A 27,706-nucleotide genomic window follows, 5' to 3' on the forward strand; every position below is an offset into this window, starting at 1 on the left:
TGTTTGAGTGTCATGTGGCAGAGCCTGTACTGGTGTGTGTTTGGGTGTCATGTGGCAGAGCCTGTCCTGGTGTGTGTTTGGGTGTCATGTGGCAGAGCCTGTCCTGGTGTGTGTGTTTGGGTGTCATGTGGCAGAGCCTGTCCTGGTGTGTGTGTTTGGGCGTCATGTGGCAGAGCCTGTCCTGGTGTGTGTGTGCTTGGGTGTTGGTGTGGCAGAGCCTGTCCTGATGTGTGTGTGTTGGTGTGGCAGAGCCTGTCCTGGTGTGTGTTTGGGTATCGGTGTGGCAGAGCATCTCCTGGTGTGTGTGTTTGGGTATCGGTGTGGCAGCGCCTCACCTGGTGTGTGTGTTTGTGTTTTCAGCAACCCCACAGTGAATTCTAGCTCGGTTGCGGTGTCGGCATTTCATGCTGAGCACCGGAATATGACGTCATATACCGGTGCTCAGCAGTGATTTTAAGCCCCCCCCCCTTAATTCATAATGCACTTTACTTTTAGATATGCCCCTCTGCCCCCAGATATGCTTTATAACCCAATATGCCGCTCTGCCCCCCAGATATGCCACTTTGCCCCAATATGCTTTATAACCCCTGATATGCTTCATGCCCCCCCTAGATATCCCACTCTGACCCCCTAGATATGCTTTATGCCCCCTAGAAATGCCCACCTGCCCCCTAGATATGCTTTATGCCCCCTAGAAGTGCCACTCTGCCCCCCTAATATGCCACTCTGCTTCCTAAAAGTGCCACCACCCCCGATTTACCAATGCACCCCCATACTCCCTGGTGTCTAGCGGGGCTGGCCAGTGAACGTCTGTGCGATGCGAGCACACAACTTCCGCTGCCAGCACTTCAGCCGTGGATTCTATGACGGAGAAGCACAGGCGGAAGTGCCGGCAGCGGAGGTTGTCTACGCGCATCGCTGCAGCCAGTGAACATCTGTGCGATACACAACCTCCGTTGCCGGCACTACCGCTGGGGCTTCTATGGTGGAGCATCAGAAGGTGAGACAGAATAACAACAAAAAAGTACAGAATAACGCATTTTAATTTTTACTCAGTGAAATAAGTATTTGGATGGGTATGGGTGGATGGGTATTACAGCATGACAATGACCCAAAACACACAGCTAAGGCAACAAAAGAGTAGCTCAAGAAGAAGCACATTAAGGTCCTGGAGTGGCCTAGCCAGTCTCCAGACCTTAATCCATAGAAAATCTGTGGAGGGAGCTGAAGGTTCGAATTGCAAGTCCTTAATGACTTGGAGAGGATCTCCAAAGAGGAGTTGGACAAAATCCCTCCTGAGATGTGTGCAAACCTGGTGGCCAACTACAAGAAATGTCTTACCTTTGTGATTGCCAACAAAGGTTTTGCCACCAAGTACTAAGTCATGTTTTGCAAACGTACAAAATCAAAGTGGATCAAATCCCACTCCGCCCATGAAATGCCCTATACCCCTATATGCCACTGTGCCCCATGATATACCTTTTAACCCTCTAAATACCACTGTGCCCCATGATATGCCTTTTTACCCCCTATGTGCCACTGTGGCATTTAGGGGGTTAAAAGGCATATTATGGGGCAGTGTGGCATATAGGTAGGTAAGGCATTTCAGGAGGCAGAGTGGCGTATAGAGGGTTAAAAGGCATTTCTGGAGGCAGAGTGGCATTAAGGGGGTTAAAAGGCATTTCATAGAGCACTCTGCCTACAGAAATGCCTTATGCCCCCATTTGACACTCCCCCCCAAACTTACCGGTGCTTCTAATTCCCCGGTGTGTTGTCCAGACAGCAAGTAGACGTCTACGCTCTACCCCAGCTACACATCGGGGAGTCAGAAGCACCGGTAAGTTTGGGGGGGCAATAAAATAAATCTATAATGAAAGGTGAATCCAGGTGTCAGGGACCCTCTTTGGGAACGTACATATGAAATACGACATAGGAAATGAAGAGATTTTGCTAGCTGGTAACATTGATGTTACTATGAAATCTCTGATGGTACTGTCTGGTTATGACAGAGATCCCTGAGGTCTATAAAGACCCCAAAATAGATTTCAGAAGAAAGTGCCAGAACTCCCTCTCTCAGGAGGATGCTCTCCACACGCTACACAATGCTGACTGTGGTAAGCAGTTATAAATGGAGGGGGAGGTGCATGTTTCAATCATGATTGAAGTAATATACGGTAAAATGGCAAATAAAATAAAGCTCCGTATCACTGGGGCGTGAACAGAACTAAGTACAATTTGAGGCCGTTAAACTTTATCGTTTATTTGGGATTTTGTTTTTAACACTCTCGCCATTTTTTTGTGTTACATAATGCCCAATAACATTGACAAATTCATGTATTTGTAGATATATTCGTTTACGCTTAATTTAACATCTGCCCCTCCCATACCAATGGAACTTTCAGCACGCGAAACCGCTGCATCATCCCTTCCTTCCGTATAGTATTACTGCATCTCATAAACGCAGGAAGATAAGGCCATCCTATCCGTACGCGTCTCTCAGCGGAATGAATTTGACCCTCCCATTGCTACCCTCTTCCCTTCACAGCATCAGTGGCAAAGGTGGAACGCAAACACTGGAGGGAAAGGATAAGTCTAAGTGGGTGGAGGAAAGGAAACGAAGTGGTAGTGGGTGGGGGATTTATTCTCTTGCAAGATTGTACACCGGCTGCGGCTGAAATGCTCTTCCCGCTTTCTACTCAGAGAAGCTTCTAACCTATGATTCGTCTGACATTTGCACACCGAACGCTCTTAATCCCTTAATCAAGTACACTGCAAGTTGCTACGGAAGAAGGAGGTTATTGCTTTTACTTGATCACTTGGTCGTCATCATTCTTGCATCTCCATAAAGATTTTTTGCTGACACTAGCTTTGACCAGATTCGGGAGCCAGGATCATTCCGGTTAAGGGACTCATTCTCTGGGTCTTTCATTCTCTCTCATTTGTGTTGGTTGGTGCAGACATGGAACATGGTCCCTCTAATACAAACTGTTTTAGAAGAATCACTGATTGCTTCTTAAGCGCAAGTAGGTCTTTTCCAAATCTGGATACTGTTTTATACTTATGTGCATGCATATGATAAATGCTGTCATTTATTTCCAGTACCCAATATAGTAGAGTCAAGCTGGATAGCTTACAGTTAGATTCAGTGATGCTGTTTTAGGGACTACATTTAAGGGGTAGGTTCAACACAATGCACCGGGAATGTTTCACTGCCTCCCACAGTCTATAAATGTTTATATGGTCATAATCAAAAAGCCTTATGCTAACGTTTTTAGTAGTAATTGGTGATATGATAGCAATAAAACAAACATATTTATAAAGTATTTTACCATGAAAAATGCTATTTTTAAAAAAAATAGAAATGCAATTTTAGATTAGTGAATTTGGTGTCCAGTATACAAGCAAAACAGTTGAATACTAGCAGAGCTATACATCGTGAACAAATACAAACTGGATGTAAGAGAGGGGCTTTCATTGTTACACTAAAATGCATTAACTAGATACTGAAAAGGACTCCGTGGTGTTTAATTTGCAGTAATGCTAGTTTCCCCTCTGTTGTTGCAGATGAATTAGCAGATAATGTACTAGATTATAAAATGACCCCCCAAAATTTGAATATGAATTTAGAAAAAAAAAGCCTGAATATAAGACTACCCTATAGGAAAACAGTTTTACTAGTAAATATTAATTCATGTAAAATATTTTTTCATATTTAATAAAAGCTATATATTTTTTTTGTTTTTATTTCCTTATACTCCCTTATATGCCACTCTGCCCCCCAGAAATGCCTTATACCCCCTTATATGCCACTCTGCCCCAGATATGCCTTATACCCGCTATATCCCACTCTGACCCCCAAATATGCCTTATACCCCTATATATCACTCTACCTCCCTGATATGTCACTCTGCCCCTAGAAATAGCTTATACCCCTATATTCCACTCTGCCTCGCTGATATGCCTTATACCCCACCATATGCAACTCTGCCACCCAACCCCAACTTACCGATGCATCCCTAGTCTTGTCAGTGCTTCAGACTCCCCGATGTCTAGTGGGGGCAGCCGGTGGACGTCTGCGCAATGCGCATAGAAAACCTACACTGCCCATTAGATCCGCCAGGGAGGTGGAAGTGCCGGCAGGCAGGTTGCTAGAGAGGAGGATCCAGGTCCCCTGAAGGGCTGCAAGGGATCTGGATCTTAGTCTTGTATTCAGACCTCTATTTAAGGTCCGATTATAAGATGACCTCTAATATAAGACTGAAAGAAACTTTGTCTTATATTCAAGCAAATACTGTACAATAATATCATGACACTAGTATAAAAGGCAGTTTTAGTAATTCAAATAAACATACACTATATGGACAGAAGTACTGGGACACCTTACCATTACACCAAGGACTTTTATGACATCGTATTCTAAATACATAGACATTAATATGTAATTGCCCCCCACCTTTGCAGCTATAACAGTTTTACACAAGATTTTGGAGTGTTTCCATTCATTCAGTATTGCAAAGTTGGAAGCATAGCATTGTCCAAAATATCTTGGTATGAAGGGGACATACCAAGACATTTTGGGCAACAGTTTGGGGGAATGCCCTTTTCTGTTCCAGCATGACTTTGCCTCAGTACACAAAATAAGGTCCATAAAGACATGGTTGGATGAGTTTGGAGAGGAAGAACTTGACAGGCCTGCACAGAGCTCTGACCTTTACCGCATCGAACACCTTTGGGATGAGCTGGAATGGAGGTTACGAGCCAGGCCTTCTCGTCCAACATCAGTGTCTTACCTTACAAATGCTCCAAAATCTTGTGGAAAGCATTCCCAGAAGAGTGGAAGCTGTTCTAGCTTATTAATATCTATGCATTTAGAATGCAATGTCATCGAAGTCCCTGTTGGTGTAATGGTCAGGTGTCCCAATACTTTTGTCCATATAGTGTATTTTGTACTGTTAATATTTCCTGTTGCAAATTATGTTGTGGATACTGTTGTAACTTTTAAATAACGTTTATTCATGTGCTTAATTTTCTTTGCTACTTTAATACACCAGTGACTGCACATAGGAGAGTTAAATCCCAATTTTCCACATTGGACGTAAATGCTTGTGTCCCTTGTGAGAACACCAGCAGTGGCAGAAACACAGCTTTGACGCGTTTGAAGCGTTGTAGCATTGACGTCATGCCATGTGTGTAACTTTAAAAACAGAAGTATATAGGAAGTGTATTGGGGAAAAGGGTAACTTTTAGTCTACAGTCATTAAGGTATATGTATATATGGACTTATGTACACAAATAGTGTGTGAATGATGTATAATTTTCAATCATAATAAATATCATAAGGAGAATGAAATAACATTATAGACAACTTAATTGGTTTTTAATACAACAATACTTCACGTGTATGAATTTATGCTGCATTTATTTAATCCTGGAAAAAAAGTATGAGACACTACAATGTCCCTATTATGTATGCATGTAGCAAGCTTAATTAACCCCAAAGACCAGGCTGGTTTTTTTTTTGTACCCTTCATGACCAAGGCTGTTTTAACATTTAGCTGTAATTCTCTTCTCTCCTGTTTAGTGTACCCACAAAGGTTATATTTTGTTTTGGGTTTTTTTCAGAACAAGAAGGGCTTTCTTCAGATACCATTTTTTGATCATATCATCTAATTTACTATAAAAAAAATAATAAAATATGGTAAAACATTGAAAAAAGCACTCAGTTTTATTTGAAAAATCTTTTACTCACCTACAAAAGCTAATTTGCTGACCACCACATTTACCTCATCAAACCCTATATTTTTTCCACATGTGGGGGTGTGCGCTTTAGAACCCCCAGTGTTCTGCACTGAAAACAGTTGGAGCGTGTAGCATATAATGAATAGGAGGTTTTATATATATATTTTTTTATAGATATATATATATATATGTAATTTTTTTTTTTTTTTGACTTACTATCTCCTTGACCTGTCATGCACTGAGATATACTTCTAAGCATGTTAAGTATCTACATGCGAGATTGAAAAAATTGGGAAAGAAAGTACATATGATGATAAATCCGTGGTATGTTTATATTACAGGGGTTGTGGCCACCTTAAAATGTATTCCTATATTTTTGGAGCTGTTGCTCATGTCCATTTTTTGCTTTTACGATTTCTTCTGTTTGTACTGAATGTAGTTCGTTTAATTGCTCCCCACAATGTGCACTTAATGTTAGATATACTATTTATGTTTGTGATCCTGTCATTCAGTGGATCTGTTTAATGAATTTGATGCCATGTACAAATCCATAAAAAAAAAAAATATATGTATTAGAAGTGGGGGCTCCATAATGCCAATAATAAACTTAATCAAAATGCCACTACAACTATAAACACTTAAAATAGTGCCTACCCTTTATTATACATTAAAAACAATCACCAAAAATGAACAAACTACCAATAATGGTAGAGGTACGTGCACTGTACATATATAAACACCAAAACCTATTACAAGGAGAGCACGTAAGGAAAAAAGGATTATACAAAGTATAACTTTGCAACTGAAGCCTAAGCAAACCTCCATACTTTGCTGAAAGCCCTCAAAGCCTGCAATACACTCCTCCATCTTCCCCACAACAACTGAAGCCTAAGCAAACCTCCATACTTTGCTGAAAGCCCTCAAAGCCTGCAATACACTCCTCCATCTTCCCCACAACAACTGAAGCCTAAGCAAACCTCCATACTTTGCTAAAAGCCCTCAAAGCCTGCAATACACTCCTCCATCTTCCCCACAACAACTGAAGCCTAAGCAAACCTCCATACTTTGCTAAAAGCCCTCAAAGCCTGCAATACACTCCTCCATCTTCCCCACAACAACTGAAGCCTAAGCAAACCTCCATACTTTGCTAAAAGCCCTCAAAGCCTGCAATACACTCCTCCATCTTCCCCACAACAACTGAAGCCTAAGCAAACCTCCATACTTTGCTAAAAGCCCTCAAAGCCTGCAATACACTCCTCCATCTTCCCCACAACAACTGAAGCCTAAGCAAACCTCCATACTTTGCTAAAAGCCCTCAAAGCCTGCAATACACTCCTCCATCTTCCCCACAACAACTGAAGCCTAAGCAAACCTCCATACTTTGCTCAAAGGTATACAGACTGGACCAAGAGATCTCCATAATTATCTGTTATTTGTTTTCTGTATTGTTATTATAATTTTCCTGTTTCTATACCCTTTTCTGTCTATCTGTGCTTGATAGCCTAGGAATGCCCATACTCCTCCATCTTCCCCACAACAACTGAAGCCTAAGCAAACCTCCATACTTTGCTAAAAGCCCTCAAAGCCTGCAATACACTCCTCCATCTTCCCCACAACAACTGAAGCCTAAGCAAACCTCCATACTTTGCTCAAAGGTATACAGACTGGACCAAGAGATCTCCATAATTATCTGTTATTTGTTTTCTGTATTGTTATTATAATTTTCCTGTTTCTATACCCTTTTCTGTCTATCTGTGCTTGATAGCCTAGGAATGCCCATACTCCTCCATCTTCCCCACAACAACTGAATTTTTGCCCGCCCGCCCCAGTGTTGTCCTAATATATAGACAGTTAATTACCAGATCTATTTAAACATGCCAGTAGAGGGCACCAACTCTTTGGATCCCTTTAGTACCCACTTCTCCCCATTAAACCATTCCAAATACCATCCCTCTCCATCCCTCTGCCATCACAGCTATCCCAGTACCTCTGCTCTGCTACTTCTGTCCCCCACATATTCCTCCCTATTCCTATCACTCGCAACCACCAAACTTAACCAACATGGTCAACCTAACCAATTTTATTCCCATCATCTCCAACCATAAACTCCCTCCAGTCCTTAACTGTTTCCTAACAAAGGCTCTCCTCCTCACTTATCACCTCTTCCTTTTCCCGTCTACAAGATTTCACTCAAGCTGCCCCATATCTCTGGAATCTACTTCTACTGAACTTTCAGCTTTCACCCTCCCTCCCAACAGTCAACAAAAATCCCAAAACCCACTTCTTCAGAGAAGCATTCCACCTTAGCTGCTAAAACTTCCTTGTCATTGAGACAACCACCACACTACCTCTCACCCTTTCTCTGTGCCTTATACCCCCACACTACCTCTCACCCGTCACTGATAACCCCGCACTACCTCTCACCCTTTCTCTGTGCCTTATACCCCCCACACTACCTCTCACCCGTCACTGATACCCCCCGCACTACCTCTCACCCTTTCTCTGTGCCTTAGTTTGTCACCCATTTCCCTCTAGATTGTAAGCTTGCGAGCAGGGCTCTCTCCACCTAATGTATCGGTTTGTCTTAGTCTGTCAATTCTCGTCTTGTCATATCCCTTGAACTTATGTATTGTATTAAGCGCTGCGTAAATTGTTGGCGCTATATAAATAAAAGATAATAATAATAATAATAATAAATCTTTATTAAACAATATGATTTAAATACATATAAAAAAAATATATAATAAAAAAGCATCTCGGCACAAGACACAAATAGGAAGGTACATATGAACAAAGGCACAGGACTACAGGAACTAGGATGGAAATACGTATGTATATAAAGGCACAAATAAGAAACACAAGGATGACCACAGCAACAAAGTAAAAAGGAACAAATGAAATAACATACAGCAATGGTACATCGGTGCTCAAAAGTTACTAACCATTATTTGAACTTGCGAGCAACGGGGTGGAAGTCCAACACCTTAACCACAGGGTTAATGTGCTCATGTTTAATGCTGTAATTTTCTTCTCTCTCATTTACTGAACTCACACAAGTTATATATTGTCAATAATGGCTTTCTTTAAATAGCAATATTTTGATAGTATTATATAATTTACTATATAAAAAATAAAATATGGTGAAAAATTGAGAACAACTTTTTCTGACTTATTTAAAAAACCTTTTAATAGATGCTAATATTTGTCCTGAATTTAGAAATACCCAATGTTTTTTTGGGTTTGTTGGTTTGTTTGAACCCAGCCAATTAAATTTACGCCATCATATCATACTTTTAAAAGTAGAAACCCCATGGGCATTTAAAATGCCAGTATTTTAACTCTTTCCATGCAAGCTTTTTTGTGAAGATATAGCGCAAAGTTAAGGACTTTCATAATAATACGTTTTGTTAAAAAAAAAAAAAATGAGGTTCTGTATATATATTTTTTCATAAAATAAATACTTGAACTTTTATGGGGTTGTTCTTTTATATTATCCTTTAAATGCTTGAACAAGAGATCATTAAACTTTTAATTAAATAATTAGCATTAGGGCTGCAACTAACAATTATTTTCATTATCGGTTATTTGGCCGATTATTTTTTCAATAAATCAAATTTAAAAAAATATGCAAATATTTATTTAAAATATTTTAATGAACAAACTGGTTGTTAAAAGCAAACAGCAGAATAAAAAAACTTAAAATTTACATTGACATGTGTCATTGTACACAATGGCACTATTAAGGCCCAATATAAAACCGGGCATTATCCTAACCCTAACTATGTAACCCTCTGTGCTAGAGCATTGTTTTCCTGGCCTTGTATACCGAGCTACTGATTTGCTGCATCTGATCTGTCTTCTGTGTTTGACCCTTGGCTGTGGACTCTGACCTAGTTCTAGTGTTTGTACCTTGGTACCCCGCTGATCGTGATATTCTGATTTTTGACCTTTGGCTTGGACTGTGACTATTTTTCAGATCATCCTTCGTTCCTTGCATTGGTCAGCATCCACTACCGCCTGCTGCTGCCTGCCAGTCTGCTGCGATCTGCCTTGTGCCCTGCCAGAGGACTTCCAGCAGTGCTCTTACCTCTTGCCTTGCCAGTGCGCTTCCAGTTTCTTGCCCGTACGGAGCTTGTCTATATCCTGCTTGTGCTCAGAACACCTATAGATGGCGCCCAAGAGGAAGACTAGGGCTGAAGTGGAGAGCAGCCCTGAACTGGATACATAGTCGGCCATGCTCTGAATCTGAACCTGCCCCTGCATTGAGACTCCTACCTGATCCGGTACCCAGTGCCCTTACAATATTCAATCAGGCTAGAAAAGAGAAAATAAACACCCTGACAGCCAACAATACTTCCACTGAGGAGGTGAACATAGCAGACGTAGCATACATAACGTGTTTGAAAACAGAAGATAACCATATATCATAGACCAAAGGCAGCAAGGGACCCTCCGAAAGAAAGAACCAATACACAAACCCCTAAGAAGAAAGGGGAAGGAAAGGGAGGGAAACACTCGCCTCCTGTCTATTATAATTCTAATTATTCCAACACCAAAGCTAGAATAAATTCCAATTTTAAGGCAAGACAGGAGCCTCATATTTGCAGTTTTAATGCTCTGACACCAACACCTAAGCTGCACATGATAAGGGGCGGAATTAAAAAGGTACAGAACGTGGAAACACGAGACCATTCAGCCGCCCTCAAAATGTCTGTAAGACTGCCGCTGAGCAGGCGCCAGACTCTTCAGCAACCCTGACCAAATGTTCCCCAAAGGATCTCTCAATGCCCGCCAGGGAAAGCAACCACTGGATCCAACGAGCCAGGGTAGAAGAAAGCACTGCCCAACACTGCTTGACATAGGAGAGCAAAAACTGTGAAAAGTGGGGCCAGCGCAAGGAGACCGTGCGTGCCAGGTGAGAGTGAAGGCACCTACCCATACACAATTTAGGATCCTCCTTAAGGTAGGGGTACAAGACAGACGTCAATAGCGTCTTCATGTGCCTATGCACCTCAAAGGAAATGCCCTCAGGTGAAAAGGAAATCATGTCCGCCTCGGAGGCCTGAACATCAGACACCCTGCGAAACAAAAGAGGGCACAAAATCAGGGTGAGTTTAGCTGAGAGCTGCCTCTGGGACAGCTGGTTGTTGTCCTACAATGCGCGAAGGAAATCCAACACGATGCAAACATCCCAAAGGGAATTGTATCTTGGCGCTAGTCAATGGGTCTAGTCAACACCACAAGGGGGTGACTAGAAGCTTCCAGAGGGGACAGACCTCCTGGCGGAGAGAGGAGCAGCAGGGATACCAACGAAGTTGATTTCAAAGCCCAGGAATTGGATCTTCTGGCAAGGGGTCAACTATGACTTGGCAGAGTTGACTTTGAAACCCAGTTTGTGCAGTGTACCAATAACAAAGTCTGTCTGTTGCAGCAGAGTGGCCTTCTGCTAGGAGGATGTCGTTGAGGTAAACGTTAGACCGAATCTCTTGCACCCTGAAGAAACCCATGACCAGCTTGAAGAGCTTTGTAAAGCACCATGGGGACCAAAAGGAAGAGCCTTGAATTGCCAGACTTGCCAGCGAAACTAGAGGAATCTCCCATGGTTCATGTGGATGGGGACCGCCATGCAGGTTTCCTTCTGGTCCAGTCTTGTGAGCCAATCCCTTGCCATCAGCAGGTCCCACAGGAGATGGATGCCCTCCATTTTGAGATGACTGTACACCACAAAGGTGTTTAGAAATCCTGGCGTTCGTGAGGTTCTCTGGACCACCAGTTCCTGTTCTGCGTGACTCCTGTGAAGTGGAGGGAGATGCGCCTGAAAGGGAAAAGAGATGAAGTCCATCTGAAAACCCTTTACTGTCTGGAGGATCCAGGGGTCAGTTGTGGGAAAAAAAACCAGGAGATCCTGCCAGCAAGGAAAGGAGAAAGGAAGGACACAGCAATACCCACAATTGTTGGACCGCCCTCTAGAAAATTATGCGGCTCCTGTGCTTCGCGGAAAGGACGAGCGTTGACCGAAGGATCCTTGAAAAGAGGGTGCTGGCTGCCTGTTGGTCATGGAGCCTGATGGTTGGTAATGGCTGGTTGAGTCCCGGGCCCAAGGTCATCCTTCTCTGACTCCTGAAACCCTTTTCTCATAGAGGTCTTCGCCTCCAAAATGTCATGATGGACACTTGACAATTGAGCTCCTTGACAAAGTAGTCCCTAAAGAGCAGACCCTTAACCTCCGTGCCCAGCTCCACCAGGCGTACATCAATTCGGAGGAGGGCTGCCTTCCTTCGCTCTGTAGAGGACCACATTCGCATTGCAGAGGAAGCAAATCTAGCAGAGGGCCCAATCCCACATAAGGCTAGGGTCTAGATTAGTGCCCTGGAAGGAGCGCCAGGTCCGCCAGTGAGAGCATCTGGATGTTCGGCCCCTCAAGATCCAGGAGTTTGTCCTGGCTGCCTTGAGGCCCTGCTCCAGACCCTTTCGCGGGTAGCGTTTGAGAGAGGAGCTAGAGGGCGTTTGGGTCAAACTCTGAGGTAACTGGGATGGTGTCCGGAAGGGTGGGTTGGGGGCATTTGGCCTGAAGCTTATTTCGTACCTCACTCTCCAGGGGCTGGTGCAACCATTTCTAGAGGCGTTGACAAATGTGCCCCGGAGGGGCCCATTCCATAATCCTGGGGTGCTGCATAGCTGTGTGGTCAAAAAAGGCAGCCTCCGATGGATCTAAAACTGGAGTGTCTGGCAGAGTTGAGGTGGTGGGAATCACGGAGGACATAGACAGGTGGGGCTCCTGCACGCCATGCGTCCAGAAGAGGGCCCTCCTGACACGCTTACTCCACTGATGAGAGACTGTGGAAGCCCTAGGGGTTGGTAAGGTTGCAGCCAGTTCAGGTTAATTGTCAGGCGCAATGCCTTTACTTACAGAGGCACTATTGCCCTTCCACGGACGTTTTTCTGGCTGGGGCTCACCCTCTGACCTGTCAGATTCTGAATCTGACTGGACCCTGGGGGTTCTCACTGGCTTGGCATATGATGTCCTATGCAGGGGCTCACCCTGTATCATGGCACTAGTATTGATGACTGTGGGGTCACAATGAGAAAACAGGTCTCTGAGGACCTAGGCTGCACTACAGGGGTGTACCCTGCATTTTACTTAGAAATAAAATAAAAGACCCAGGAAGGGGCTCACCCAGGGGTAGGAGGACACAAAAGGAACAGGAATCAAATAGGGGCTCACCCTAGGGCCTGCAGGCCGCACAGAGGATGGAGCGCTAGAATTAGCAGCAGGGCTTATCCGTGAGTATGATGCCCGCTTGGAACATACCCGAGTGTTCAAGGGATCCAGTAGGACAGGGGCTCTCCCAAGATGAAAAAGGAGCTTGAACTGCTCAAAAGCAAGGCAGAACAAGCTACACTGCCGTAATAAACCAAGATGGCCGTTTGAATCTCCCATCGCTAGACTTCGTTGGCCTAAGCAAGATGACTGCTGGACAGATGTGAAGCGAGTTTGGAGATCTAGCAACAAAGATGGTGGCGCGATCTGGCTGGATGAAAGGACAGAAGGGACTTCTATAAGGTAAGCAAAAACCGTCCACCATAACCAAATACCCAGACAGGGGGTATAGAACAGAGACGAGGAAAACCGGGGAAAAAACCCAAACTGTTGGTGAGCAGAAAATAGAGGAAAAAGGAGGAGTTGTTAGGGGTTTATATAGTACTGTGCTGATCTGTTATTAACCTTTTCTTTGCTGCTAGTCTGTGAGAGTAAAGTAAATAATGCAAATATGGGCCTCATGTATTGCATTAAAACTACTCTTAAGTCCCTCACTTCCATTGCCACTGACAGAACATTGCCACTAATGCCATATTTTGCCTAGGGATTTGTACGTCCCTTGGGAATTTTACGTGTTTTTGTCTGGTATTTTTTAAAACATTTTCAAATGCAGAGCCCAGACTGTGAGGGACAGTTGGGGCGGTAAAAGCTGGAATCTGTTGGGTTCCCTATTCTTAAGGCAAAAGGATCCTGTCTTACATCCTTGGATCGTCTGGGGATAGAATCTTAAAAAACGGCACCTAATTTAAATATCTATTAAAAAAGTTTCAGAATTATGGGAACATTTTGAATAGGGAACAGTTATGCACAGCTTTTTGCTTTAGGTACCTTGCCACATGTTTTCACCAGGCCCTGCAATTCCTCACGATGAAGTACAGTTGTAGGAGCTGATCAGACCTGCCCATGCAGGCTTTCACACGCTGGCTTCTATAGAACGATCCTGAAATGTTATGGGATATGTTTTAACCCTTACAGTGCCAACTATGTATGTAGCATGTAGATGTCAAAGTGGACTTCCATGGCTAGCTACATACCCATCTTCTTATACTGAAAAAGCATTACTATGTGCCATAGACAGCATCAGGAATAGGTTTCAAAGGATTTTTTGGTCCCCACAATGGTGGAGGAACCAGCCCTGATATCCCTTTCCTCCATGAGAGTGATCGTGCACTGTTAACCCCTGCAATACTGCAATTGTTTCCTGGTTAGACACTGCAGCTGTTTAAACTTTTGAGCAAAGCATATTTGTATATCCGGATACTCTATTTGTTGCATAAGAAAAACTTAAACAATCTTAAAAGCATATATTTTCAAGTTTCTTGAGATTCACAATATTAGTTAAAAATAAGATAAACTTGTGCTTGAGTTATCTCCCTTGATGAAAGCTTTCAGGAACTATATACTTAACTTCACTTTGACACTTTGAAGAGCAACCACAAGCTCCGTCAGTGAGTGACATTGCTGCCGCTCACAAGATGGTGTCACCAACTGAAAATCTATCAAGTTAATAGAGGGTCTGTCCAGACCCTCCTAAGAACCACTGAGCTCCCCCCTGCAGGTTGGATGCAGTACCTGTACCTGCTTGTCCACATTTCTTTTATTTCTCATGAGTTTCATTTTCAACTATAGGTTATAACAGAATGGCAGAATCATAAAACAAATCATGGCAATAAAGAAAAAAATGAAATGAAATGTAATAGTGGTCTATGAGGCCTCAAATTCTTGCAAGGAGTATAGCTGCCCATTTGTTACAGCAAAATTCCTCCAGAGTGGCCCTATGATATTAAGGTCAGGAGACTGATGGCCACTCCAGAACCTTTTTTTTTTTTTTTTAAATTAAAATGTTTATTTTGTTTTGTTTGCATGTTATGTCCTTTGTTTGGAAAGTCTTGCAAATAAAAAAAAACAAAACACAAAAAACTGTTCTGATACAAAATAAATCATACCGTAAGTAAGTTTACAAAGGAACTATCACAATGGTTTCAGAAAGAAATGCAAGTATGAATCCAGATGCAATTAGATGTGAGTGTGTTACAAAAGGGTAAATCATGAACCAAGTAACAATAGAACAGTCCTGGTTTTATCATATAGACACTTATGACCTGTGTAGAAAGCCATCACACGTGGAAGAACAGCTTGTGCGAACGAGTGTAATGTAAATGAGTTGATACAGAAATATAAACAATAAACCGCGTAAATCATATAATAAAGGGCAGAGCGCGACTCTCAGTTCAAGCCCTGTGTTAATCTAAACACGCATTAAGAATGCCAACAAGTATCTGAACAGTGTTGGAGCCAGGAGGACCAAATCTTGTCGTATTGGGGAAGCCGTAAATCTTTTTGGAAGCAAAGCTTCTCCAGAACGTTCACTCTTTCCAGAGTCTGAAAAATTTCTGACATCTGAAGTATTGTGGTTGTTTTCCAGTACCGGGCTCTTAATAATTTCATAGCTAGAAAAAGGTGGATAATACATTTCTTAGTGGGGGAGTTAATGTAATCTGGAAATTATATTAAGAATGGCTATTTCTGGTTTAAAGGGGAGAATAACACCCAATGAAGACGAAATGAAAGTATTTCAAGTAGCCAATATTTGCGGGCATGACCACCAGACGTGTATCATTGTACCAATAGCGAGACAACCTTTCCAACACAAAGGCGAGCTCGAGGGAAGGATGTGTGATAGGCGAAGTGGAGTGAGGTACCATCTACAAGTTCATGGAATCCTCTGAATCAAGCCAGCTCTCTAAAGAGAAAGTTGGGTCAAGTTCCTTTTCCCATGCTCTCATGTGTGGGAGCTTGTTTGTAAGATAGCATACAGATATCATACCTCTGGAAGGGGAAGATTTACAACATATGTTAAGGGGTGAGAAGAATTTGTGTCAACCAAGGGAGACTTGAGCGGGATTGTAGTAAAGGTCTAATCTGGAGAAATTTGTAGAAGTCTTTTGGAGGGAGTGAGAGTCGGCTTTGTAAGTCAGTGAATGTGCAGATGTTGGTTTTATGAAAGAGATCGCCCACCCTCAAAGGGCGTGGGAAATTCTAGTTATTAACTGTGAGGCCAGGTATGAGCAGTTCTAATGAACTGAGTGGAGTAGCTTTTGTTATGGAGGACAAAGGGGGTATAAACCGACACCTTAGACCAAACTTGAAATGTACACAATGTAGTGGGGGGAGCTTAGAGCGAATGTGTGTGGGTAGCCATAGTAGCTGTCAGGAACCGGGTCAATACAGATGACCGTAAAGACCCAGAGCGCCCAAAGATGGAGTTCAGGAGGTATTGAGCAGTAGTGGAGTTGGACAGGGCCTGGTGCAGGACGACCACACTCACCCGGGTGTTGAGCACCTAGGGTTGTGCAGCCACATACCAGCGCCCTGACATAACAGCAGATGTAGTCCAGAACAGAGCAGAACTAAACTTGGTTGGATGTGGAAATCCAAACAAAACTTGGATCTGACAAAACGAACAGAACTTGGAGATATCCTGCAGGCACCCGGGAGCAGGCATGAAATGTAGCACTGGAATCATGTGCAGGATGCTGCAGGCAGGGAGTATGGAAGCTAAGCAGAGTATATATTGAAAACATAGCGAGCAAGGAGGACAGAGCAGGGAGACCGAGCAAGACATACATGATACAGGGCACAAGGCAAGGAACACAGGGGAAGGAGTGAGGAGCCGGAATCCTCGGACGCTTCTCCTTTAAGCAAGGACAGGACATCTTAACTGGGACATGGGGAGAGGAGAGAGGAACCGAAATCCTCAGATGATTCAGGGAAGGAGGGCAAAGGTACATAAGAGATAGACAAATATGAATACAGGAACTAGCCTAGGACTATGTGATAACAATTGGAGATACCGTCACATCATATGGCCATAGTATGCTTAGCCCACCACTACGCCAAAGTACTCCAATGACGGTGGGTCCTAACGCTAAGCCCTGCATACAAAAGTACTGAAACTAAATATTGAATCCAAACACAGAACCGAGAAGGACATACCTTTAGACTGCAGACTGAGACCAACATAACAAACGGGTGGGACACACCTTATAAAAGGAAACAGGAGCTGAAGCAAAGAGCAGACTGGAATCCAGGAATCAGAGGTACACAACAGAGCATATGGAAATCCAGGAATGGATCACAGCAAAACATGGAAACTGAGGCAAGGCATGGAAAAACAGATATGCAGCTCCGCAGCCTGGATGGACCCTGACAGTAGCTGAGCTACCGGGGATATAAAATGGAATTTTCCATAGGAACCCAACTGGGCAGGTCTTCTTGAGAATGGAATGTAACCGCTTGAGAAAGTATAGCGGCCCTATGTTTCAATATCAGATACTCCCAACCCTCCCTTAAATCTAGGTGAGAAAAAAAAGCTTGTTTTGAGATCCTCGATCTCCCCCAAATGTTAATGAAAGCGTTGAGCGTGGTTTGTATGTGTGTGAAAAAACGGTGTTGTATGGCGATTGAGACTGCCCTAAAGACGTACAACAACTTCGGAAGAACCATCATTTTAACAGAAGCTATCCTACCCAACCAAGAAAGGTAAAAAAAAATGCCAGACCTGAATTTTGCTTAAAATGTGTTTCCAAAGTGGAAAAATATTAAGATCGTTAAGTTTAGTTACATTTTGGGGGAGTTTAATCCCCAGGTAAGAGATAAAGTCTCTCCTCCACTCAAAGTTATATGAAGAATTAAGAGAATGATAAAAAGGAAGAGGTAAATGTAGTGGCATCGCTTGAGTTTTACTGATGTTTAGTTTGTGACAGGAAACTTGGGTGTAAAGGTCAAATTGTGACAGCAATGCCGGTAGAGAAGATGCCAAGACGGAAGAGTGTCCACCCCGACAAACTTGTTATGAGTGGATCGGACCGTATCCTATGGGCCAGAGGTTCCAGAGCGAGTGTGTATAATAAAGGGGGGAGAGGACAGCCCTGTCTCGTTCCATTAGATATAGAGAAAGGGGAAGAAAGAAAGCCAGAGAAGGTAACTGAGGCAGATGGTGTGGAATAAAGTGCAATGATGATGGTGTGTATCAAGGTGGGGGGGAAGCAAATTTTTGGAGGACCGACGAGAGAAAAAGCCAATGTAGTCTGTCAAAGGCTTCTCTGCGTCAAAGGAGATTAGGAGACCGGGAGTACAATTACGAGTGGCATCCCAGGCGAGAGTGATACATCTGCGCGTATTGTCAACCGATTGTCTGTTCCTAACTTGATCAATGTGTAAGAGAGGGGAGTAACAATTATCTTAGCATATAGCTTAACATCAGTGTTGAGGAGAGAAATTGGCCTAAAGTGTGCACAATTATCTGGGGTTTTACCTGGTTTAGGTAGTGTGATGATGTGAGCGTGAAGGTTTTCTTGTGAGATAGTTCCTTTGGACATAAAGCATTGAAAAAGTGTTAGAATATGAGGGCCTAAGACCGGAAAGAAAACATTATAGTAGTGACTAGGTAAACCATCTGGGCCAGGAGCAGAGGTTTTCTTTAATTGAGATACAGTAGCTTGGATTTCATCTAAATCTAGAGGGGCTTCTAAAGTGTGTAGCATGTCATCTGTGAGTGTGGGAAGAGCGACCAAAGCAAGGTAACTTAATGGCGTCACTGGTGGGCTGAGGGGTATCTCCGTCCTTGGAGAGGTTGTATAGGGAAACATAATATGAGGCAAATTCGTCAGCTATGTGGGAAGGGTTCTTCAGGATACAGCCCTTAGATGTCGGAGCTTGTTCACCAACCTCGTATCGGCTTTATTACCCTTAGAGTAAAAGCTTTGGCGAAGTGAAAGAAGCATCTTGGCTGTCACTTGTGCTTGTAGTGTAGCTAATTTGTGTTTAACAGATCGGATTTCTGAAATCAATAAAGAAGAAGGGACCTGCTTATTAAGTCTTTCCAAATCATATAATTAAAGGAGAAGGGCATCTTTATTGCCTTCCTTATCCCTTTCGCGTTTGAGATGAGACGCTATGCTAATGAATCTGCCTCTGATCACGGCTTTATGAGCATTCCATAGTGTTTCTATCGACGTGACCAAGATTTGATTTTCCTGAAAATAAAGATCTAAATGTTAGTGAATTTGTGTAGCGATGGCAGAATTTGAGAGTAAGGAATTGTTGAGGCGCCAGGAACCTCTGCCCTTGAAAGGATGGGGAGAACGGAAGGATAAATACAAAGGGGCATGATCAGACCAGTTGATAACGCAAATAGAGCAGCCCCAAATTGATTGCAACAAAAATGTATCAACTAAAAAAACATCAATTCTAGTGTATTAGTTTGTTTAGTGCTGAAAAAAAAAGTAATCCCTTTGCATGGGGTGGTGGAGACGCCATACATCGTATAGCTGGTGTGAGTGTAGAGTCAAGGTAAGGGAAGTGGCCAAGGATCAATTGCTTGCTGTAACCACCTGATGGAACCGCAGAGGTATCCATTGTAGAATCAAGCAGAGCGTTTAAATTGCCACAAAATATAAGGTTGCCCTTTTTAAACGAAGCAACTTTGTGGAGCAATTTTTTATGAGGCTCCTAGATGTCTCTGGGCCTCCCGGAGGGGGGAGAGGGAAAATGTGCCGCCTATCCAACATCTAGGCCTTGAGAGGCGTCCGAGTCTTCCCCCTCGTTGCGCATGGGAAGAGATTTGCGATTTTGGTTCAAAGAAGGCAGCCACAGAGTCGGTCGACGTTTTGAACTAGCTCGAGTATAGTATGGCTCGAAATTGTCCGACAGATCGTGGTAAATGATAAAAGTTGGTCAATTGAAGCTGAGAGTTGGAGGAGCTCCAACACTGCGTGTCTTACTCGGTCGCCATCCAAACCACGCCCCCCGCCACTCCAGAACCTTCACCTTTTTCTGCTGTAACCACTTAGGGTCACTATCATGCTGGAAAATCCAAGAGCAACCTATGCACAGCTTTTGTGTGGAAGAATGCAAATTGTCTGCCAGTATTTTGTGATAACATGCTGGGTTCATCTTGCCATCAATTTTCACAAGATTCCCTGTGCCTTTAGAGCTCACAAAAAAACCACAAAATATAGCGCTTAATTAATGGTGAAAGAAATATTTTGTGAAAGAAAAAAAGAGAAAAGAAGTCCCACACCAATGAATAATTATATGTGAATAATGTAAAAGAAATAGTATCAAAATTATATTATAAAATTATAATTACCAGCCTAATACGGAGGAGAGGATATTGGACTTTTGTATAAAAAAAAATTAGTAACCAATATAGAGCAAAGCAGCTAATTTTTGATATTTTATTATATATTATTTATCGGGATTTCTGTATTTATTGTGCTATATATATGTGTTTTCCTCTTTGTATTTATTAAAATATGTTTTTATACTTATCTCAGCGCTGTCTTTTGAGTTTATTTTTGCCTTTGCAGCTCACGCACCCCGAAAACATCATGAGCCGCCACCACCATGCTTCACAGTAGGGATAGTATTCTTTTCGCTGTAGACCTTGTTGACCCTCTCCAAAGATCCTGAATAGATTTCATGAAATGTACCCCATGTAATCTATATAAACCATTTTCAATAGCATGTAAGACTTGAATTAAGATTACTAAAAAAGGGCATTCACAATATTCAAATCAAAGGCCTGTGATTTAGAGTGATTAACTTTGATATGACTAATTCCCACATTCCAATAAAACTATGTACAAATTTGTGAGGGACATTAACGGGTGTGATATAATTAGCAGAATATCATCTGGAAACAGGTTGACTTTTGCGTCTCCATAATGGAGTACCTGTATGCCATAAATACTGGGATTACAGATTGGGATTACAGATAACAACTAATCGATAAAATCTGTAATAATCGATAATGAAAATCATTGCCAACGAATGTCATCATCGATTGGTTGAATCGATTTTATCGATTTATAAGATAAGGGTTTATTCAGAGCAAATGCTCTGTAAAATACTCCTTGTTTTATAATCCAACCTCAAATAGAGGTCGGTAACAACACTAAAATCCAGATCCCCCTGTTTATGGTTAAATTAAGGGCAGTTATAGTTAATGTGGTCTTTAGAGTTAATTTAATGCTGAGGACTGAGAGTTAATTAATTTAATAAAGTTAACTTAAGGTGCAGTTACAGGTAAAGGGGTACAAACTAAGGGGAATCTAAATCCTAAGGGCCAGTATAATAAATCCCACTCCCTAGTCATATTGTCCCCCCAGCTCCTGTATAGTTTTATTTTATAAACTAACATATACATGCACACTCATTCAAATAAACATAGACACAGACATATACATATTCACAATGGGGCAAGATTTACGCCCTCTTATGCTAACCTTTATATGAATTTATTAATTGCATTAAATATTTTGGATGTTATATTGATTTATTATTTATTTGGGAATGTGATATTAATTCTATACATGATTTTGTCCATTATGTCAATTCTAATGAATTAAATTTTACTTTTACTTTTGATACACATTTAGATACTATTTCATTTTTGGATTTGGAACTAACTATTATAAATAAGTTCATAAGCAAGCCTGAGGAATCTATTTATCTAGTGGGTATGATTCCATGTGGACGTAATGTTTGCAAGTGCTACTGATATCTTAATAAAAATGTTTCCTGCTAATAAGTGTAGTCATAACATCAAACAGTTTATCAATTGCACTACACAGAATGTTGTTCATTTGATTACATGTAGCAAATGTGGCATCCACTATGTGGGTCGTACCAAAGATAGGATTAGGGAATGTATTTCACACATTGAGACAGGTGTAGGGCTGCAACTAACGATTATTTTAATAATCGATTAGTTGGCAGATTATTTTTTCGATTAATCGGATAAAAAAAAATATGCAAATTTTTCGTTTATTTCAAATAATTTAACCCCTTAACGACAATTGCCGGTCTTGGCACGACACGGAAAAGCATGTGCTTTACGACAATTGACGTGCCAGGACTGGCACGTCTTTAAACGGGTGCAGAAAGCGATCTGTTTTCGCTTTCTGCACCCAAAAAACTGGCCCCTCCACGGGACGCCCGTTTTAAAAGCGTTTAGGAGGTGACCGACGATCGCCTCCTAAACTTAAATGGTGTCCGGAGAGCGGTCACAGCTGCAGCTGCCGATGATCTTCGCCATCAAGCAAGATGGCCGCTGCCCTGTAACAGGAACCAACAAATTTTAAAAGTTCGCTAGATGGTCCAGACCATCTAGAGAACTTTGGCTCCACTTGCAGGTTGAATACAGGTACTGCATTCACCATGCAAGTCAATGGAACCCAGCTTTCTAATCACAGTGTGATTAGTAAAAATAAATTAAAAAATAAAATAAAATTAATAATAATTAGAAAAAAAAATAGTAAAAAAATAGTAAAATGTAAAAATCATTTCCCACTGATGTCACTATCAGGGGAACCTCCAAGTTGAAAAAAAATGTTAATTTTTTTTTTAAAAAAGACAAAAAAATATATATATATATATAAAAAATATATTTTTGTGAGCAAGTCCTAAAATTAGCATATTAGCTTAAAACAATTCTCGCATGGAAAGAGTTAAAATACTGGCATATTAAATGCCCGTGGGGTGTCTACTTTTAAAAAAGGTATGATTTGATGGGGTAAATTGAATTGGCCAGGTTCAACAACGTCCCAATTAACACCGGGGGAAGGATGGCCACACATCTAATTTCCAATTAGAAAAATGCACACGTACCAAATGTGGCCTTTTAGTTCCCCCAAAAAATGACAAATTCATGCATGTGGGGTATCACTGTACTCAGGAGATGTTGCTGAACACATATTGGGGTGTCGTGTGACAGCGGCATATACCAGGAGCTGTAAATTCATACATAAAGTAGGTGTGTGTGGGAAAAATACACACAAAAATACTACTGCAAACTTTGAAACAATGCTGGTGGTAAAATGTGTGCATGCAAAGAGTTAAAATACCAGCATTTAAAATACCCTGGGGTGTCTAGTTTTCAAAAATATATGGTTTTGTTGGGCACACTGAAATGGCCCGGCTCAAAGATGTACCAAATAGGGCATGGGCAGTGGATCCCCAAATGCCAAAGTTCAACATTGAAAAATGCGCATGCCCCAAATGTGGCCCTTTTGCCCCCAAACAGCCAGGCAAAATCATTCATGTGGGGTATCACTGCGCTCAGGAGATGTTGCTGAACACATATTGGGGTGTTTTGTGATAGTGACATAAACGAGAACATTTTAATTCATACCTGAAGTAAAATGTGTGTGGCAAAACAAATGCAAAAAAATGACTACCACAAAGTTTGACAAAGACTGGTGGTAGATATGGTGCATGGAAAGAGTTAAAATACTAGCATTTGAAATACCCTGGGGTGTCTAGTTTTCAAAAATATATGACTTGATGGGGTAAATTGCATTGGCCGGGTTCAAAGATACCCGAAATGGCACATGGGGGGAAGAATTACCAGATTTGGAAAAAATGGCTTTGAAATAGCAAAACGCTACCTGTACTTATTGCCCCATAATGGGTAGAAAAAAGCAAAAAAACATAAAAACATTGGGTATTTCTAAACTCAGGACAAATAGTAGAATCTATTTAGCAGGTTTTTTCATTACCTTTTATAGATGAGTAAAAGATTTTTCAACTAAAAGTTAGAAACAGTCATTTTTTTCTAAGTTTTTCACCATATTTTATACTTTTTTTAGTAGTAAATAATAAGATACAATCAAAACAATGTCATCTAAAGAAAGCCCTTCTTGTCCTGAAAAAAACAATATCTAATGTGTGTGGGTTCAGTAAACGGGAAAGAAGAAAATTACAGCTAAACACGAGCAGCGCAGAAATGTTAAAAAGGCCATTGTCACGAAGGGTACAAAAAGTAAAATCAGCCTTTGTCACGAAGGGGTTAAATACCTGCTTACTTCTCCAATCTGGGCCTTTGCATTGCAGTTTTTCTGCTTTCTGTTGTAGCTGTGTCCTTGGGCCCTGATTACTAGTTTAAAGGTAAACAAATTATTTTTAATGCCTGGGTAAAGCACTTGCTTCTTTTTTAAACGAATATCTCAACAGAGAGACCTAATTTTAGTGAGAAAGTTATAGATCGTTCCTTTTAAAAAGATACTCTGGGGGCCATAACTAATGTTTTAGAATCTGATTATCAAGCAGGTTTAAGCAGAAAGCTGTCATTAACTGAATTGCATGATGCAATTAAAAGCTTTTCTGTTGGTAAGTCCCCAGGAGCAGATAGATAGATATTTTTTATATATTTTATTTTTATAGGGGCTTTTAATGCCTAGGAGTTACCCTCTTCCTGGAGAAGAGGCATCATTACTCTTATTTTTAAGAAGGGTGATAGATAAAAATTGGAGAACTGGAGGCTACTGAATGTAGACTATAAAATTATGGCCAAGATTTTAGCTAACAGAATAAAAGCTGTAATAGATAAGGTTATTCACCCAGATCGAATCTGTGGTATCCCAGGACGTGCTATCTGGGAACACCTCAATGTAATTAGGGCTGCAACTAACCATTATTTGCATAATCGATTAGTTGGCTGATTATTTTTTCAATTAATCGGATTAAAAAAAGTGCAAATTTTTTGTTTATTTAAAATAATGTAATGAACAAACTCGGTGATAAAACAAACATCAGTGCTGGTCTTTTAACAGCGACATATTATCACAGGCCACGCCATGGACCCCGCAGACTTGGTATGTGTTTCCTCTCATCAAGATCATCAAGGTGCTGGCATCTAATGCTTCTCATTTTCCGGAGAATTGTCACCCAGCTAAAAGGGATTAGCATAAATGGCAAGTATCTGCCCCCTCCTGGTGTCATTTCCTTGGTAGAGTTCTACTTAAACACGCCCCGGCGGACCCTTTTGTCTCTTTTCTGTGGTTTGTAAGGCATGCTTTATTCCGAATGTCTGCTCCTCTAGGAAGATTGGCCCCAAATGATGGTGCAAATTGTTTGCTGTTGCTTTTGGCATGCAGGATCCAGTTGGGTATGTTTGTTTGTAATGGCATGTTTGTTCCAAATGGTGTGAAATTCAATATGAACTTTGTTTTGTGTGAAACAGTTTCCAGCCTATTTCTTGTAGGACACACAGATACTGGGTCCATCCTCTGCATTATAACTGTGGAAAAAAAACGCCATAAAAAACGCCAAGGCAAAACCCACATGGCTTTCTCATGGCGTTTTTTCTCTCCCATAGACTTCTATTGGAGAAAAACGCCAAGATTTCCTTGCAAAAAACGCCAGAGTGTCAACATGCTGCGATTTTGAAAAACTGCCACAGAGCCCCAAAAAGCAGAAAAACGCCAAAGAGGACTGAAAAAACGCCAAACAGAAAAACGCCAAGTGGATATGGCATTGTTGCGATTTCCTATTGAAGAACAGCTAACATCTGGCCGCAGCGTTTTTTCACAAAAAAAAACGCCGTGTGGCTGAATTGGCATTTTTATGGGCGTTTTTAGCAAAAAAAACCCAAGTGGAAACCTAGCCTAACTCAGATCTTGTCTGCCTCCTGCAGTTCCTATTTCTTCTGAAACCGACAGACTGCCGGGCAGAACACCTCCTAAGATGTCTGTACCAGAGAAATATGCAGGGGGTTTTTGAACCAATGTGAACTGCATTTCAGAACACAACTGGAGACTTTTTCCTCTCGTGGCAATCGTGTGGCATTCATTTAGGGCTGCAACAACTAATCGATAAAATCGATAATGAAAATAGTTTCCAACAAATTTCATTGTCGATTAGTTGAATCAATGTTGATCGAATATAAAATGAGGGTTTTTTCAAAGCAAATGCTCTGAAAAATATCCCTCGTTTTATAATCCGTTTAGTGTCTGACTCACAGCAGCAACTCCTATTTACAGTTCCTTCCTGCAGTCACTGCCGATTGGCCCGCCCACTTCCTTTTTCCAGTCCCTCCCTGCAGTCACTGCCGATTGGCTGCAAGGAGGGACAGTGAGAAAGGGGCGGGGCCAATCGGCAGTGACTGCAGGGAGGGACAGGGAGAAGGAAAGGGGCGGAACCAAAGTGTCGATTGGCCCCGTCCATTTCCTATACCATCGACATGGCTCAAGAACTCACTGGTGAGTATAAAATTTATATTTGGGCTGCTGAAAGTTAGGGGCAGTTATAGTTAATGGGGTGTTTAGGGTTAATTTAGAGGCAGTTATAGTTAATGGGATGTTTAGGGTTAATTTAGGGGCAGTTATAGTTAGTGGGGTGTTTAGAGTTAATTGTGGTTGATGGGGTGTTTAGGGTTAATTTAGGGGCAGTTGTGGTTGATGGGGTGTTTAGGGTTAATTGAAGGGCTCTTATAGTTAATGGGGTGTTTAGGGTTAATTTAGGGGCAGTTGTGGTTGATGGGGTGTTTAAGGTTAATTTAGGGGCAGTTGTGATTAAATAAAGTTAACTTAAGGTACAGTTAGAGCTAAAGTTGGGTAAACAGAGGGGAATCTAAATCCTGTGGGCAGTGAAGATTAACCCAGTACTTATTTATAAAAGTATTTTCTGTGAACCAGTCTGCAAATCTATGAGTGCACTATGGCGTAGGGGGGTATACGGTATACGGCGTACCTTGGGAGGACGGAGTGACATATCTGGGGGTATAAGGCATATAGGCTATATAAGGCATATGTGGGGAGGGCAGTGTGGCATTTCTGGGAGGCAGCGTGGCAAGCCTGGGCTCAAATGTGCATAACTGGGGGGGGGCAGGTTGGGAAATAAAAACAATAAATGCGTTATCAGTTTTTTTTATTCTGCTGTTTGTTTCTTACATCCTACGTTACTTTATAAAATTATTTTAAATAAATGAAAAATTGAAATTTTTTTATCCGATTAATCGAAAAAATAATCGTTAGTTGCAGCCCTACATTCATTATAAACCTGCTCCTTGCCTGGGGCTCTCCGCTAATGGAACATAATTCTCCGCTGTTGGACGATGACTTCCTCTCCGTTTTTCGAGCTGTGTTTGATGCTCCTGGAAGGGTTGAATCTGGTGAGACAAACATTATGGAGCTACAGCAGCGCAAAAGGTCTATGGCCCGATATGCTATTGAGTTTCGTACTCTTGCCTATGAGACTGATTGGAACACTCAAACCCCAAAGGCAGCCTTTCACAGAGGTTAAAATGACTCAATCGATCATGATCAACCTATCATACTCTTCCTGAGAATCTGGAAGACTTTATAGCCCTGTGTCTCAAGCTGGATGCCCGAGGTCAGGAGAGATGCCTTGTCACGGACCGGGTCCATACAGACGAGTAACAAACCCCCCCCGTTAACAAACTTGCTGTTTACGTCCTGCAAAGGTGAACTCCTCCTGTAATGGTGAAAGTCCTTCTCATGATCCTAAAAGAATTGTTCCTGCATATTATTGGGACTATCTGGACGTATTCTGGAAGCCTCCTAATTGCACCCATGATCTCCCCTCCTTGGGACGGATATATACCCTTTGTGGACCAGAGAATCAAGCCTTATCACTATACATTAAAGACAGTCGGGAGAAAGGAATTTATTCGCCCTTTCTCCTCCCCTGTGGGTGCAGGATTCTTTTTTGTTAAAAAGAAAGATGGATCACTTAGACCTTGCATAGACTATAGGGGCTGAATAAAATAACTGGAAAACAAATACCCATTACCCCTCATTACGAAATGTTATGATCTTCTAAAGGACACCAAGATCTTCA

At 41.8% G+C, this 27,706-nt stretch overlaps 1 protein-coding gene across 1 annotated transcript in view; it reads left to right on the top strand.

Moving 5' to 3' along the window:
- Positions 1–863: 863 nt before the first annotated feature.
- LOC149282087 (cAMP and cAMP-inhibited cGMP 3',5'-cyclic phosphodiesterase 10A-like) overlaps positions 864–27,706 on the top strand; it is a 314,224-nt gene continuing 287,381 nt past the window's right edge. Inside the window, exons 1-2 of the mRNA XM_089498623.1 lie at positions 864–1,000; positions 1,780–1,837. Of these exons, the coding sequence (XP_089354749.1) occupies positions 864–1,000; positions 1,780–1,837 (195 nt within the window). The remainder of the gene's footprint in view (positions 1,001–1,779; positions 1,838–27,706) is intronic.

Source organism: Sceloporus occidentalis, unplaced genomic scaffold (assembly GCF_023333645.1).
Source record: "Sceloporus occidentalis isolate IW3139 unplaced genomic scaffold, rSceOcc1.0.p SCAF_123, whole genome shotgun sequence".
Lineage (NCBI taxonomy): Eukaryota > Metazoa > Chordata > Lepidosauria > Squamata > Phrynosomatidae > Sceloporus > Sceloporus occidentalis.